The sequence below is a fragment of the Ambystoma mexicanum genome, chromosome 1q (genome assembly GCF_040938575.1).
Source record: "Ambystoma mexicanum isolate Mex_15411 chromosome 1q, UKY_AmexF1_1, whole genome shotgun sequence".
NCBI lineage: Eukaryota > Metazoa > Chordata > Amphibia > Caudata > Ambystomatidae > Ambystoma > Ambystoma mexicanum.
The window spans coordinates 1,102,181,382-1,102,199,024 of NC_090922.1; the positions used below are offsets into that span (position 1 = coordinate 1,102,181,382).

The 17,643-nt window shown below is 44.7% G+C and overlaps 1 protein-coding gene across 4 annotated transcripts in view; it reads right to left on the reverse strand.

Annotated features, from left to right (window-relative positions):
• EVI5 (ecotropic viral integration site 5) overlaps window positions 1–17,643 on the reverse strand; it is a 2,339,304-nt gene that overhangs the window by 305,065 nt on the left and 2,016,596 nt on the right. For all 4 annotated transcript variants that reach the window (XM_069641804.1, XM_069641802.1, XM_069641803.1 and 1 more), the window contains one exon: window positions 16,386–16,481. In XM_069641804.1, coding sequence (XP_069497905.1) covers window positions 16,386–16,481 — 96 coding nt within the window. The remainder of the gene's footprint in view (window positions 1–16,385; window positions 16,482–17,643) is intronic.

Genomic DNA, 17,643 nt, shown 5'->3' on the forward strand with positions numbered 1-17,643 from the left:
ACTGCCTTCCTTCTTTGTCAGTTGGAACAGCACATGGGGAAGAAGGGCTGGCAAAGTGTCAGCGAGCAGGTGCAGTAACCACAGAATCTGAGCTGGGTCCCCAGACAGGGGTGCTGTTGGGGGCCCTGTATTTTTTCTAGAACCAGTCCTTTTTCAGAGGGGCCGTAAAGGGGTTCGTCGTAGTTAGGAGGCCTTCGTTTTAAGAGCGCAGGGAAAGAGACAACTGCCTTCTGTGCTTGTTCCCTGCACTGTGTGAGAAACCGCAGGGCGTTCTCATAAGTAATCCAGAGGGATCTTATGTTCAGGTGGCCAGGGAACTGCCATCGCTCTTGGATCCCAACCGTGGGGGCGGACAAGGAGGGAGGATCACCTGGACAGGGGTCCTTGTGTAATTCGGGAGGAGCGCCCTGAGAGCGAGACATGGTATTCGCCCCTTTCCGATACCCCCCTACCCAACCTACCCTCAGTCTTAGTGGGATATTGCCATTCAAGCCCCATTCAAGCCCCATCCTACACTAACACTTTCCCTTAAGGAAAAGATGAAAAACATCATCCACCTATCTTAACAGACCCCAACCAATCCGCACACCCAACACAGAAAATAGACAAAGGATAAAGAAATCCATTTACCAACAACACATTTATCCCCCCTTTCCTGACAGTAATTTACCCAATTTATTCTTAACCTCTATGGAGCACTACAACTCCCATAATTCCTATATCCCCTTTGACTGCCAAAGTACGGGGACGAGGAAGAGACAACCAGGGGTAAGAGTACCCATGGGAAAATACAAGCACCAGCCCTACCTACTCTATGGCAATGCCCCGCTAAGGAGGGCAGGCAATATCAAGCACAAGAATATTATCACCAACACCTGAAGCCTGTTAAGGAGCCATTAAGGTATAAAAAGGTGGGGCCAGAAACACCCAGTTGAGCAAGCTGGGGATGCTGGAAGGACCGTGGAAGCCAGGAGGAGGAAGAAGCAGCAGTAGCTGGGAGAAGCCTGGAGAGTCTGGAAGAGGATGGAGTGCTAGGACCCTGTGTGTAAAGGGGGGTGCTGCAGTGTGGCGAGGGAGCCGTGTCTCCAAGGAGCCAGAATAGGGACAGGTGCAGCGTGCAGGCAGTGCACAAACCAGTGCTTGTTCCCTGGGTGAGCACCAGAAACCCAGGTGGCTGAGGGGCAGGTGGTGAGAGACCCTGACCTCAGTCTGATCCCATTGAAGGACAAGCCAGCAGTACGTTACTCAGGGTGAGAGGTGGAGGGCCTGTGGCGTTCGTGTGGCTGAAGCGGGATAACATATTTTGATAAAATCAGTTCAGCAGAATGAAGCTCCAAAATCGCTAATATTCTGCTGCGGGGAGTTAGCGAAGTGGGAGCAAAACGAACATGTTGCATTCCGGGACCTGTAGTGTGAAAATGGCAAGATTGGAAACTTAATGCAACAGGAAGGTAAAATAAGGATCCAAGAAGTGTGCAGAAGTGAGAGTGGGGAGAAGAAAACTAGAGGTGCAAACAGTCAGAGTGGTCGCTCAGGGAGAAGGAAGGAAAACCCAGCATTCTTGAAAGTCTCTGAAACAGCCCAGGTACACAGTTTGTTTTTTGTACATTTGGTGATGACCTTGAGAGAGAGCGCGCAGGGGTGGCCTCCAGGCAGGGGACAGACCTAGTAGGGCCACAGAGACCCCACACCAAAGTTGTGAAAGAGACGTAACACACAGGGGTGGCCTCCAGGCAAGGGACAGGCCCAGGAGGGCCGCATAGACCCCACAACAAAGTTGAGTGAACTTTGTGAACATTGGCAAGACATGCCAAAGCTTGGGGAAGGGAACCCCGAGAAACCTATTACCAGTTGTTGTTACAAGAGAGACCCGAACTTGGGTGAGGGAAACATGAGGGGTCTCATGTGAAATATTGTTGTACCAGGACCTTAAGAAAGATTGTGAGCCAAGGAACTGTTGTGAAAGTTGGTGGAAGTGATCATGCATAGTTCCAAGCCAAAGCTATGCAGTTTTGACGGTCTTAGACGTGAACATTGAAATCAAGTGCATGCTACATTGAAAGTCAAGGGAAACCCGGACTTGGGCGAGGGAAGCCTGATGTTTTCTTTCTGTGAAAGATCTTTATGTTGAATAAGAACTGTGTTCCAAATTATGTTGAATTAAAACGAGGGAAGCCTAAGAAGAGTTAATATTGAACAGACAAGGGAAGCCTGAGAGAACTGTAATATTGAGATTAAGGGAAGGGAAGCCTATGAGGAGTACTTTATTGAACAAGTGAGAGAAGCCTGCCTACTACTGTGAAGAGAAAGACAGGCTCAAGAGAAGAACTGTGTATTTGTGGCAAGGCGGACAAAGCCTAAAGAACTTATTGAACTGTTAAAAGCTTGCAGCCCAAGCCTGAACTGTTGAATTGTACCAGTAAACCAAAGTGTACAAGACGGATAGAACTGTGTCAATAACCTATCCTTTTAAGAAACTCTCGGAACCCGGTGCTTCTAAACGTGGGGAAGGGAGATGTTACCAAAGCCATTCTGACATTTCTTTTAATACATTATTTTACCTTTTTATATGCCCTTTGCACATTTGTCAGTTGAGCGGGAGGCCAAGGTTAGGTTTGTGTTAGTAAAGGCCTTTTTATTTTGACCAGACTGACTTGGACTTGTTTGGTATTTGTTTTGATGGTCGGGACTACTAGGATTATAGAGATAAGGCAAGATATGAAGTCTCCAACTTCCACTCAAAACTTCAACAAAAGTACTTAAAACCTGCATCTCTTGTGTCTGGGTCTACTTGGTTCATCCATGGCTTCCTCACAACTAGTTGAGAAAACATTCCTTCCTTCCTTCCTTTGTTCTTCAGCCAGGAGATCAAATATTATTGTAGCCTTCAACATAAGAGAATTAAAAAGTACTAATCTCGTCAGGTGGGTTATCTCTTAAGGGCGGATCATCAGGCTCGTCATCCAAACGTATGAGGTCTTCAAACACATCACTTGTGGTATGAGTCGAAGCTGCACCCTGAGAAACTTTGTCCTGAGTCTTGGAATCAGAGACAACAGGAGAGCGAGAAGAAAACAGACACGGCTTCTAGACAGAGCTGGGGGAGCTGGTAGCTCTTGTGGAGGTGGCAGGACAAACAGTACCCTGTACTGCAATTCTGATAAAATGACCAATGGCAGAGAATGTGCCTCCTGTTGACTGGGGCCAGATGAATCCTAAGGAGTAACCAGAGTACGAGGGGTAGGCAGCAGGTGCACCATTGCTGGTTGCACAGGAGGCGCTGGTGATAGTGACAAAAGGACTTCCTCCTCGTCATCCGAAAACACCCCTTCCGGGCCCTCGGAGGAAGTGTCTATGACATGTTCTAGGATGTCCTATGGGGTAGCTGACATGGGACAGGAACAGCAGGTGGAACATAAGAAGCCAGTGTTAACAGAGACTGTTTGCGTTGAGGAGAGCCGAAAGAAACAATGAGGCGTGTAGTTGTACATCAAAAGCAATAACAGATTTTGGGGTTGACGAAATAGTGGTAGATGAAGATGTAATCGACAGAGGTCGACGAGACCGTAGACAAAATGGATGCAGACTTGCTGCGCTTTGTCACTGTTGATTAACGGAGCATTGACGGTTGTCTTCGTGGACGAGAGTGTTGCAGTCGCAAAGGGTATCGCCATCAGAGTCGTCGACATAGCCATCACTTTGGCCTTTGTGTGCTCCGGCTTATTATGTGGTGGCTTAGGTACTTTGGCATATCCTGAGTAGATTGAGCGTGCATGGCATGTTCTCTCCTCACCCTGTTCCTCTTGGGACCTCAACGTCTTATAAGAGTTAGCACGCTCCTGTGCCCTGGTATGGCAGAGCGAAGCATGACTGAATTGAAGCAGTCTGACGCAACAGTGCCTTCGTCAAGCCAAGACACCAATCGTCTGTATCGATCCCGGAGGCTCTTATTAGAGAAGGAATGGCAGATGGAACATGAGTTCACGTTGTGTTCTGGGTACCGGCATTAGATGACCTCTACATGCTGGTCATCCACAGAGATATTTTTCCCCTTGAAGAGGCTTTTCTTAACCTTTGGATCAGCCAGTGTAAAGACTGCAGGGGGGTATCTGTATTCCTGCAGAGTAGAAGCGCAGATCACCCCAGCCAAGATTCTCTATATGGTAGCATGGACGAGCAACCAAGGCTTAAGTTCTCAGGCGGTGATGCGGGCTGGTTCTTAAGTACAGTGTAGTCACCAAGCCCCCCACAAAGGAATGTCCACACACTATGTTATGTGCTAACACAGTTCTTTATATAAATAAGGTTCAAGATATATACATCAATTAATAACACACTTTGTACTTTGGCAAATCTGATGTGGCAAATATATACAATGTCTATGTGGTACCACACTTAGTTATTGACTCCTTTAAAATGCATCAACTACTGACAGTTATAATGGCATACAAATCATATAACAATGTCTATCAGCATAGATCATAGGAAGGAAGACAATTTGGGTTAAAAAATGGCAGAATACTGCCCCCCCTCTACCTAGAGTCAGTTCTGGGTGAGGATCCTACCACCTGGGCAACCTGTAATAAAGTGTATTAACAAGCCCAGTCCATTAATGTAAAAATAGTCGTTTCCTAGTCTTGTTTCCTAGTAAAAAATGTTCAACTACCCCAATGTACCTGAGTTTTGCACAGTTTTTTTTTGACAGATCGTTGATGGATCCCTCGAGGGTGGACTCCCTTTAAAGCAGGAGCCACAGGGCATCAAGAGTCCTCGAAGAAATGTGAACCTCTGCGTCGAGAGTCCTCGAAGAAAAGAGTTTAATTCTGCAAAGAAGACTCAAAGAACGTAGGCCCGGCAGCGGGCGTCGAGTGTTGGCGTCGGATGTCAGCGATCGGGACTTGACCACAGCTGGACTTCGGACCTTTACTTGCTGGTGTTTTTGTGGACTTTGGGTGGCTGGAAACCCACCGGCTGATTCTCCTTTTCTCCGGCAGGACAAAGCGGTCGGCGGTGATGGCAAGTGAGCCCTTCTTCCAATGTTCTTAGGCAAAGGTGGAGCGTTGCGGCTCCAGTCGTCGAGCAGCACAGCATAGAGCTGTCCTCGCTTCTGTGCAACACGACTCGACTGGCTTTCAGCGATTACGGAAATCCCCTGAACCACGGTCGACGGCAATGGATTTCGATGGCCTCTATGTCCGCATGCTTTACCTAGAGATTCTCGGTAAACCCTTTCTCCGGTCGACAGCCTTCGGGACTGGCTTCCAGGGTACCTTGATGAAGATCAGCTTCTGCACGATGTTCCCTCATAGCTCGGGGAGAGGTCTCCTAGCCAGGTTATCTCTCGGATCAGTCCTCGACAGAATTGACAGCTTTCAGATTTTGTCAAAGGAAAGCGCAGCAATTATTCTTCTTCCACCTGGGCTTCAAGGATAAGCAGCTTCAAGTTTGAACTTCAGCTTCTGAACAAATTGGGAAGTGAGATGTCCCCAGATATACACATCTGTCCCTCATTCACTCTGCTGAGCCAAGCTCAGTTAGCCAATCAGTCAGAAGGGCATTAATGCAGGCAGGCAATCAGGTTTACAGTGCATTCAGGCCATTCTCTTCCACCCAGACACCCATAACAAGGAATGTGGATTGGGGAAAGCACCCAGCCTTTCATCACACCACGCTGCATTCATGTCAGTTTCAGGCAGTGCTGGCTCATTCTTTGTGTCACACGCACAGATACGAGACACCCATAACATAGAATGCATATTGGTCACACACTATTCACACAGGTCCCACCCTAAGGGTGTACCCACAACATAGAGTCACTGGAAGGCTCCAGCCAGTCTCGCCTGGACTTCCCCACAATACCATATATGGTTCTTCCACCCAACAGGCAGTCAGGGGAAGGGACAGAGTTGGGGCTTCCCAGGACTTTGGGAAAACAAGGTAACAGGTCATAGAAACCAAGAAGCCACATCTTGCCTTCCATCAGGACTCCACTGATTCTTATGGCAGTGCATGGGTATACCAAAATGGAGGATACTCCAAGCACCTGTCAAATTCAGCATGGAACTGCCACCAGCCCATACCCTGCCACACGCAAGTGCCCAAAAACATACACTTGGGGTACAGGGTTGTACCCCCACCCATGGGTGCTATAAGGGTATCCCAAGGGTCTCTGTTCACCACAACCAAAAAGAGGAAGAGCTGCACTGCCAATAGTCCCACAGGACAGGACAAGGACATGGAGGCTCTGTCCCTCCAATGCATTTCCTGAATCACGGTACTCGTGGGGTGAAAAGTAATCCTTCAATAGGCCTCAATCCAGAGGTTGCATGCTTTTGGCCAGCAAGGACGCACCAGGGTTTTAAAAACACAGCCAACCACAATATGAATGAGCTCAATTTCTGAAGACCAATGCAAACCGAAGAGAAAAAGTGAGTAGATCGAATAAAGAAGACAACCCAACACTTGAAGGTGCATTAAGATGCCACCAGGGGTGGAGCCAATGGAATCTTTGCTTATTGGCTGTAGGGCAATGTTATTGAGGATTCCCAGCCTGGTGACAGAGAATATTCAAACAGCATGTCAAACTATGAAAGATCCAATGCTAGAGAAAGGTTGTGGAATTGGTGAAAATGAGGAGCCTGGATTGTTATCATTAGAAGAATCATAAGACCCTGTGGTAGAGAACCATTGGTTAGCATTATCCCCTTTTGGAATCCGGTTATCCATTATTGCATCCTGCCTAGTAGTACATTGTTGAAGTAGACACTATCTACATTATTAGACTGCCAACTTTGGATGCATTTGCAATTTGCTTTTAGAATGACATGCTTGCATATAGTGCTCCATTAGGAGAGAAACATTCTAGACACTTTGCCATTTGCAATAGAATGACACTTTCACATATTTGAAGTGCCATGATTGTGCTTTAGAGACACAGTATTTTTGCATCATGACAGAGAATGACTTGCTATGCATTTATGTTTGCATTAGAAATAGCGCTTAGGCTGAGAGAAACTTATTGTTTGCAGGAGAGCAGAACGAATTAGGCCTGGAATGACACACACAGGCATATTTGAAATGACATGAAAAGCCATTCAGATTGTTATGCTTTGTAGTTACACATGAAGAGACTGTCATGTATGTATGTATGTTGAGTCACTTAGAATGAGTTTGCATTATAGTGCTTGGATTTGCGTAAACGCTAGGAAGCATTTAGCACGAGGGCTAAGGATCATGAAAGCCATTTCTCATGGCAGACACAGAAGCGCCACTCTGTACGAAGATTGTTATGGAACACTGGTTGATAAGAAGTCACCCTTGTCCCAGTGGAGAGAGTGAAGGAAGCTTATCAGCTTGGCTGGTGTGCTTCGTAGAGACAACACGAGGGTGGGGGCTGCGCCAGGGAGCGACATGGACACATGGAGGGAGTGCTTTTGCATGAGAGAGAGAATGGACAGAGAGCATTTCGTGATGCCAACAGTGCAGGAGAGGAGAAATAGGGAATAGATGGTGTTTTTCGCACCAGACACAGAATGTCCATGAAAGAAGATATGATGTTCAAATGTCACGCTGACAGCACACGCAGTGACAGGACACGAGAACAGAAACACGCAAACAGACTGGCAGGCATTGTTAAATGCTGACACGAAGGGAGAGACATTCTTAGGCTTATAGAATGTACGTAACCATAGAGATATATGCGTCATGGGAGACTATGACCAAGGGGGAGAGGAGAGCCCATTAGAGTTGGAGAGAGCCACAGAGAGAGTTGCTGAGGAGTTGCGAAGTTGTTGGTTGCTGAAGGGGAGTTCGGAAGAGTTGCAGAGAGTTGGCTGGAAATGGTGCAAGACGAGATGCGATGAGAGAGAGAGAGGTGTCTTGGTGCAGCAGAATCCGTTCGTTTTGATGAGATCGAGAGCTTGGCAGTTGGCAATTACCAGATCTTGAGGCCTGGCAAAGACAGAGCTGGAAACACATGCAGAATGGGAAGTATGGTTTTGGCCTACACTAAACCGATTGATTAGAACAGACACACACACACACACAGAGCTTTGGGTGAAGGGGAAAAATCAGACAGGGATTGTTTAGATAGAGAGTGTGGATTGATTTGCCCATGAAGGAGATGGACGATAGGCTTGTATTAGACTGCATTAGAACCACACACTTGCAGCACAGGCTTGCATTAGAAACTTGAGAGGCTTATAGTCATTACATGGAAGTTTTGCACCAGAAGTATAAAAGGTGCAATTTAGACATAGCATTAGGATTGCCTGCATTGTTATGCTTTGCTGTGTAACCATAAATAAATGTATCCCATTGTTATAAATTTAATCGATTCTTTGTGTTTTCTTTGTGTTGCGTCTTATGTTATTTGTTATTCTGTTACCAGTAGTAATCTAGGAGTAACACAGTGCACATAGGGCCTGATACGAATGCAGCAAAGGGGGGCGGCGGGTATAGTGATCCATAACCCCCTAGGGGATTGTCAAAGATTGTCTGAGACCAGAGCATGCTTGCCCAAGGGAGGGCAAAACGATTGGTTAGGGTTTTGTTTTTTTCAGACTGACAAGGTGAGGTCTTTGTGAGATTTGATTATGTTACGTTGTAGTAAGGAGAGGAGGGTGAAGAGAAGGTGTGTGAGCGATAGTGTGGGTGAAAGCTGTGGGGTGACAGCACTAGTTCGTGTGGAGGGAGTGTTAGGAGAGAGTGAGGCTAGTAGAGAGGGGTGCAGGAGTGGGGTGCAAGGAAATGGGTGTAGGTGAGGAAGAGTAGTAGTAGTGCAAATAAGAGTGTAGTGGTTGTGTGCCTCGAGGGTCGTAGTGCAAATGAGAGGGTAGTAGATAGAGGAGGAGTACTGTGGGGGGGTGTAGACGAGAATGAGCAACATCAAAGGGTGGAGGTGAGGATACAAGTGTGGATGAAGGCAGTGGGGAGAGTAGTAGCAGTGAGTGGTAGTAGTGCGGGCAGAGTAGTAGTAGTAGTGAGGAGCAGGGAGCGTAGTAGTGTGGCGAAGGGGGGGAGTAGTAGAGGGGAATGTGTTAAGAAAAAGTAATAACATTGTAGGGTGTAGGTAGAGGAAAGGTATTATGGAGACATCGGAGAGGAAGAGAAGAGAGATGTGGGGAGGAGAGAAGGTGGGTGAAGTTGGACAGAGCAAAGTAGGGGGAGGAGTGTAGTAATGAGATGGAGGGGAGCTTGAAAATCCACCAGCGCACATATACATCACCCTTTTTATAATTAACCATTGGTAGTGTACGGCCAGCTAGGAAGTCCTGAAGGTAGTTCGAGAGCCTGCATTCAAGGAGCCTTTTGTAATCAGACCAGTTATTAGGCAGTAGGGGTTACCGGTCGGTAGCACTAATCAGGGGCTATGGACGCCTGGGCTAGGGAGGGAATCTGATGGCAGATGAGAGAGAGAGAAAGAGAGAGAAAGAAGAGAAAGAAGAGAAAGAAGAGAGAGAAAGAGGATAAAGAAGAGAGAGAAAGAGAGAAAGAGAGAGAGAGAAACAGAGGGACCGACCTAGTGTCACTTCTCAAACCTCTTTTCCAGCTGGTGCCTTGGATGGACTTATCTGTCATCATTGCTACCATTACAGAACTCCAGGATTTATTTGACTCCTGTTCATGCTATTTCTTATAGGGTGCCTTGATAAATCCTCCCCTTCTTTAGCTGGTGCACGGTGGGGGTGGACTGATGGCAAATGCCAGCCAGCGGGCCAGAGTAAAAAGACCTGGACTACAAACAGATTGGGAGTGTTATTGGTTCCCCCGGATGGCTAGATACCATTCGGAGCCACTTGATGTTCAACATAGGAGGGGGGTATGGGTAAGAGACCCTGGTCTTGCTATCTTTGTCCAAGTCCCATGCCAGCTGAATTCACAGTGTCTCACCAAGGGCCAGTCTTGTGGACAAGGAGTCTCCCCACTCCCTAATCATACCAGTGAGATGTTCCAGGAGAATATTAAGGCAACCCTGCACTGACTGGTGGGAGAGCATGAAGGTCTCAGAGCAGACCCAAAGCACCAAAATAGAAAATTACACCTTTCCATTTAAGGGAAACCATTACCTTTCACTCAATGAATGTCTTTATAAACTTTACATGATATATCAAAAAAGTAATTTTATAGAGTTTTGCAGAACCTGGAATGAACTCTGCAAATACAATGTTGACAATCACCAATTTTGTGAAAGAGGAGAAGTCAGTCAGGAAACTTAGAAGATATTTTCCTGCAATAGATACAAAGGTTCCAGTTCCCGATTCACACAATGTGAAAATAAAAACAAAGTATCTGCCAACCTTACAGAGTGTGTGTCTAATGCATAATTCACCCACTTGAAGCACAGATGACCCAAGCAAAGTAGAGGCAGCACCAGGGGAGCAATATCAACATCCAAGATATCCAACATGGCAGATAAAGGCTCGATTCCAGCCCACCAAACCAAACACAGCCCCAGGTGCACTCATGGACAACTAATGACAGCCATCACTCAATTATGGGACAGTCCCATCCAGTGGGAAGAGGGTGCACAGTATAAAAGAAGCCTCCGTTCATCAGTGTAGTTTGTTGTAGAAGATTGTAGCAAGCAGTGGGTCATTTAATTGAGTATGATTAGGGGAGCGTAAAGGAGGTGCTGGAGGCGAGAGGGGGAGAAAACACTGAAGGAGGTGGCATTAAGAGCACATGAGGTGGTAGTAACATCGGAGGAGGGATCTACATGCTCACATAAACCTCTTTTTGCAGGTCTGGAGTTGGGTAGCATGTTTGATAAACCTCTAGTCAACAGATTTGTTTTCTTTTATGGTGGGGTCCACCTAATCCCCTTCCTATCCCATGCCCCCATCTCCCTTCCCCACTCACATCTAGAGGAACGAGTAAATATTACTTTTAGAAAATCACTCCTGCATCAAAGATTTACTCGTAAGCAGCTATATGCCCCGGTGACCAAAACTTTGAACGCTGCTTCCTGGTTAAACAGTAATACCTGTGGTTTCTTCAAGTGTACAAAGTGGAAAGCGTGTCAACATGCTTTAAATAGAACGAACTTTGTACACCCGATACTAGACCATACGGTAGAATTAAAAACAAGAATGATGTGCAATACAGAATTCGTTGTATATGCTCTCATGTGTTCTTGTGACCTCTGGTACATTGGAAGTGCCATTGGTAAGTTAAAACTCAGAATTCTGGAACACATGAGAGCCATCAAGAATTTTGATGCATCGTACCATATGGCCGTACATTTCCGAGATATCCATGAGGGCAAGACTGAAGGCTTGATATTTTTTAGTCTGCATCACATCAAAATAAATCCTTGAGGGGGCAACCAAGAGCTCAAATTACGCCAAATGGAAACAAAGTTCATCTCAGACCTCGAAACCAAAAAGCCAAGGGGACATAACCTTGACGAGGCACTCTATACATTTTTGGAACCTGAAATGTATACATTCTTAAGTGGCTTAAATGGAATAGATTAGAGTATCTCTCTACCCAATTCCTCCATCTCAAAAAGAATTACATATTTGCACAAAATGTGAATTTGAACTAGCTAGTTGCTTTTTCATGTCATTGTGTTTCACTCAAAGTAGATTTCATTTTTTTTAATTAGATTTTGTTAATTTGCAACACATTTTCGTTATGTGGTTTTAGTCTCTGTTCCCAGTTGTCCTGTGTACTAAAACATATTTGATTGAAGCCTGAGAGGACAAAAAGTATAATTTATCTCATAGAATCAGTATTATACATGTTTTTTTCTCTATGAGAGAAGTTCGCACTATGCACTTTATTATTCGGCCAGATTTTTACACATGATTATTCCGATCAAAGACTTAACAAGTTTGTGCAATCTCTTTATGAAGAAATATAAATAACAATATGGCCATTACTTCTATATATGCTGTTGAGTTTTGAATATATGATGAGATTCATGTAGTTGCCGTCGAATCATGCTATGGTGAAGTTTAACTCCCAAATATCATGTATTGAGTAGATAATTAAGTTGTAATTTGGTATGATGCACCCTGCACTTTAGAGACATGAAATATTATGAGTCCTGGCACAACGCACTTTTATAAGAATGAGGAGGGTAGTCATGAAGTATATGCAAAAAGCACTTTTAAAAGCTGTTGGAATTGCAATGGCAACTATAAAATGTTTGCAGTAAGCATCTTTAAATTAGCATGTTTCCCACTTAATTGCTATTTGCCTAAATTCGAAAAATATCACGAGTTTTGTTATAATTCAAATTATGAGAATTACAATGGCAATTTTAAAGTAATTGCACTAAGCACTTTGAAATGACTATGGCAGCTACAAATTGTATGTACTAAGCACTTTAAAAGAGCGTGTTTGCTATTTAACTGCCTTTTCTCTATATCCGCAAAATTAAGATTTAGTAAAATCAACGAATTGGCATAGCAAATGGGCATATTAGCAAAGCAGTTTTAAGTTGCCTTTTGAGTTACTTCATGCTCTATCCCTCTTCTAGCTGGTCTTTATTAATACATATACGTTATAGGATGCATGCTTAAATGAGTGCCAAATCAATGGAAACCTATTACAAAATGGCTGCCATATTCTCTCATGCTCTACTCAACAGGCCGAGATATGCATTGTTGAAAGAGAAAAGGGACAATTGATGAACGAAAACCATAGAGACTTGGTGTTTGTATATGTACTACTACTGGGTGTTTTAATCTTTGCATGTGAACAAGCAGTGAGGAAGCTGCGAAACGCGTCGTATCATGTTTTTCTCTCTTTTTTAAATATTAAATATCATCAATAAAACTGGATATTATGAGGACTTGAGGATCGTTTGATTGGTTTCATACTGAAAGGAGTTATGTCCTGGCGTTAGATCTTTTGTGAGTGCAATCCATTCGGTAATCCATCAATGGTTTCCTTTTTCTGCAAATATATATATGTATATTACTCACCCTAATCGTATTTTGGATGCTTGTATCAGTTTAGATTCACATGCTATCCATAGGTCGACATCGAGTGGTAGCCGCAGAGTATTAAATATTTTTGTTTTCAAAATTCAAAAAGTGACGTCGACCGGGCATGCCAGTAATACTATCCCTTGTGTGACGTCTACTGTACCCATGGTCCTTCAGGCATTGAGGTCCCTCAGATTGTTTTGTTTCTGACATAGGCTAGCATGAAGTGTAGCGTGAGTACAGATTAATAAAGCAGATAAGGGTAGATAAAGCCAGAAAACATCTATGCACCTTCTACTCCACAGGGGAGGAAGGGTGGGCGCATGTGAATCTAAGCAGATAAAAGCATCAGAAATATGATTACAGTGAGCAATGTATCCCTTCTGAGGCTTGTGGATCTGCTTTGATCACATGCTACGCATAGATTATCAAGTAGTGCCTGGAGAAGGTGATGGGCTGTGAGAAGGTACAGCAGCAAATAGATGTCCCACCTGTAAATCGGGTTTTAGGATGTGTATTAATGCAGTAGCGCTGAGTAAAAGTATGTATGCAACTCCATGTTGCTGCTTTGCCAATGGCGTCCAGCGGGGCGTTTGCAATAAAAGCCAACGTAGCTCCTGTACCCCTAGTAGAGTGAGCTCTTGGTGTGAAAGGCAGTTTTGTTTGATAGGAAGTAGCAGAGCTGTATGCATTTCCCTATCCATATGGAGATGGCGTTCTGTGAAACGTGATCACCTTCCCTGAGAGGTGCTATGGAGACAAACAGTTGGTCTGCTTTTCTTAGCAGTTTGTCTTGTTTACATAGTAAATAACCGCCCTCCTTACATCTAGTGTATGGAGGTTTTTCTCAGTTGAGATTGAAGGGTTTTGAAAAAAAGCGGATAGTTCAATGGATTGGTCAAAATGTAACTTGGATGTGAACTTAGGTGAAAACCTAGGGTGTGTAGTAGTACCAACTTGTCTTTGTGGATAACAAAGTAAGGGTCTTGCACTGACAAAGCTTGTAGTTCACAGACTATTCTCATGGAGGTGATGGCCACCAGAAAGGCTGTTGGGTATTTAAGGCTGGATGTGTGCGTAGGCTCAAAGGGAAGACCTATGAGCTTTGCGAGTATCACACTGAGATCCCACCCTAAAGGGGGGTTCAAATTGGGGGCGGGAGGGTAAAGCCTTTTTACTCCCTCCATGAACGCCTTAACAGGGACTTTCAACCAGGACACCTTGTTTTGAGAAGTGGTGTACGCGGATAGAGCCGCTAGGTGAACTTTGATGGAGTTGAATACTAGGCCAGAATCTAGAAAGTGGAGCATGTAATCAAGAATGTGTGGCAGGGTCCATTCGATAGGGTTTACATTTTTTGACTCGCACCATATTACAAATCTTTTCCATTTTTTAAAGTAACAGTGTCTGGTGTTTGTTTTACATGCCTCTGAGGATTTCCATACACCTTTGAGGTAGTTTTAAATGGCCCAACTCTATGACTTCAGGAGCCAAACTGCCCAGTTCATAGATTGCGGAAGTGGCGAGAACATTGACCTCCCGTGTTGTGTAAGCATATTGAAGGGGCAGGGGAGCTTGATTGAATCGCACATTGCCAGTTTGCGCAGACGCGGAAACCAAGGTTGTCTCGCCCACATAGGAGACACCAGGATATGAGTAACTTGTTCCTGGTGCATCTTGTGCACTATCCTGCTCAGGAGCGGTGTTGGAGGAAAAGCGTAAGCTTTCACCAGCTCCTCCACAGGGCGTTCCCCTTTGATCTGGGTTGGGGAAACCGGAATGCAAATTCTGGGCATTGTGTGTTTAGGCTGTGGGGAACAAGTCCCAAGGAGGATAGCCCGAGAGGGAAAATATATAGTTTAAAATTCCTCTGCCGAATTGCCACTCGTGCTATTCAGGAAGGGGATCTCTGCTTAGTGAGTCGGCTAGAGAATTGAGTTCCCCTGCAATGTGTTGAGACATAGGAACATGTTCCACCTGAGTGACCACTTCCTCATGTATTTGTCTAGTCTGCACAGACTTGGAGAGGGTGTGCCTCCCTGCTTGTTAATGTAGAACATGGAAGTGGTACTGTCTGTGAGGACTTGTAATGTTTGGTCTGACTTGAATGGCTTGTAGGGCTTTGAGCACTGCTAGCAGCTCCAAAAGGTTTATGCACTTTTGGGCTGTGATCTGTGTCCACAGGCCATGCGCTGTGTGGTGAGGGTAATGGGCTCCCTATCCAGAGAGTGATGCATCTGTTGTAACAATCGCAGGCACTGTAGGGTTGTGAAATGGTTTTCCCTTTAACAGATTTTCCTTTGTCCACCAGCGTAGCGTTTGAACTAGGGTTAGCGAAACAACTACTAGATCGTCCCTTTGACCGCTTGCCTGAGACCACTGTTTCACTAACCACTCTTGCATTGGGCGAATGGGCATCCGTGCGAGCGGAACCAGGTAAATGCATGAAGTATGCAGGTCAGGTACAGGGCGCAATCTTGGGTCTTTCTTTGGCACAAGAAAGTACATTGAAAAGATACCCTTGTTTACCTGGTTTGCCGGGACGATTTCTATCGCGTCCTTTAGCAGCAGTGCTTTGACCTCTTCTAGTATAAAGCACTGTTCCTCCTGTTTTGTTTGTCCTCGTCTTGGAAGGGTGGTTGGGTGGTGTTTGTATGAGTTCTATGCAATAGCCTCCCACCATGGTGGAAAGTACCCACCTTTCTGACTTGCAACCCCCACATGCGTGGGTAATCTGAGGAATGCAACCTCCTTGCTTTGGCTGTACCATCTGAACATGGTTTTGACTCAATTAAGTCCAAAAATGAAAACACTGCATCACTGAGAAGCTAAAGCTAACAGATTCTATTTGATGTATGCCAAAGCCTTTATTTGCTCCCATTTCAATGATTTGCAGTGACTGTTTTTCCCTCTAATATTGTTCACGTTGCCACTGTGTTCTTAACTGCCTCAACACTTAAAGCATTAACACTATATTTGTGATATTGTGGCTTTTATGGCGCGTTGTAATCACCAAATTATTCTAGCAGTGTTTCCATACTTGCAAATATTAGTTTGTACCAGCTCAAGATTTGCATTTGGAGTATAGCAAAGCAATGGCTCAAAGTGGCCTGGGGTGAATAAGGGGAGTGGAAGGTGAATTATGCAAAATATGCTTGGCAAAACCACAAAACATGCAGTTTCTTGCCAAATCAATTACATTGTTCAATGCAATTCTTATTAAAACACAATTTTTGTATAAAGAGCAGCAAATTATAATCGAGTGCAGAAACAACCGTCAAGAGGCTTTCTGAAGAAATGTGGGTCGCCCTAAGAAAATGGCCTCTACCCAAGAGATGAGCTAAAATCCAAGAATTCAATGCCAAATCGTAAAACTTCCAGAGTGTGTCTGTCGCTAGATAATGGACAGAAAGAACTGAGTAATCAAGGCAGCACATAAATACTTACCTCATGGTTCAGGTCCTCTATCTGCTCCTTTAGTTCTCGGATGTACTGGTTGGAGTCAGAGTTATTCAACTGCCCTTGAAATTTTCCCTCTTCTTTCTACAAGGAATAAAATAGGTTTGATTATATAGATGTTGTGTGGTTTAGCAATCTTCATTTTTTTGTTGTGCACATTATATTAAGCATTGGAAAGTTAATTTAGAATCAAAGAAGGCTACTAAAATATACAGAAGCGGTGCATGCAGTGATTGGTAAGACTTTCAAATAATCATTATCCCAACATGTTTCTCTTCTTTTCTTCCGACATTACTTGGTTATGGAGGGACTACAGCCAGGCAACATATGCCACAGTCCTTGGGTTTGTTACTTCCTGACCTAGAACGTCAAGCAATGGAAGCATTTAGTAAATAGCTACACCTGTGTTCCAAAAATGAGACATTAACATTAGCTTGTTAATAACTGTCATATTTAGTGGTATTTGGTCTTTATGGATCTGCGTACTGCATTTGATTCAATACCTAGACAACATTCATGGCAGTACTTATTTTAACTTGGTATCCCGATAAATCTCTTAGCGCCAATATGAAGTCTATACACAGTGTTACGATCCTTCAACTAGTGTCACTTCTCCCCAGGGGCAGCCCCTTTCCAGGAGGCTATGGAGGCAAGGCCCCTAACCAATAGTCCCCTTAGAGGTTGTAAAATGTGGGAGAGAATCTAATGTAGAGGGACTCCTCTTCTGGTATATAAGCGTGCGATTGGGAGTAACGGCCCCTTAAAATCCCAACCCTGCAGGCTGTTGTTAATGTCCGAACCTTCCACACATAACCTCATGTCTGAAACTATGTGTTATTGTAAAATATCAAGCCATCCTAATGTCATAGGTACAGGGAAGAAGAAGAGCTTGAGAATGCTACATTTGCATGGGATGAAGGCTCGATCAGCTGCTGTCAATTGGACTGATGTTCGGCTGGGGCCGTCCCCGCTATTTAAACTGAACAGCAAAGGAGGACTGTGCTCCTCATCGTCTTCTGACCTGTCCATCAGTGGTCTGTGTGGTTCTGATATGGTGAGAGCTGTTGTATGTCCAGAAGGTGGACCCCAGCGAGCGAGGGGGATGCATCGAAACCCATAAGGCTGAACTTGGGTTTTGAGAGACTGCAGCAAGGTACGTCTCCAAAGTTGAATAGACAAGCAGCAGGACGCCCGAGAAGCGTTTTACAAGTCGATTGGGAACCGGTGCAGTAAACCTGAAGGGATG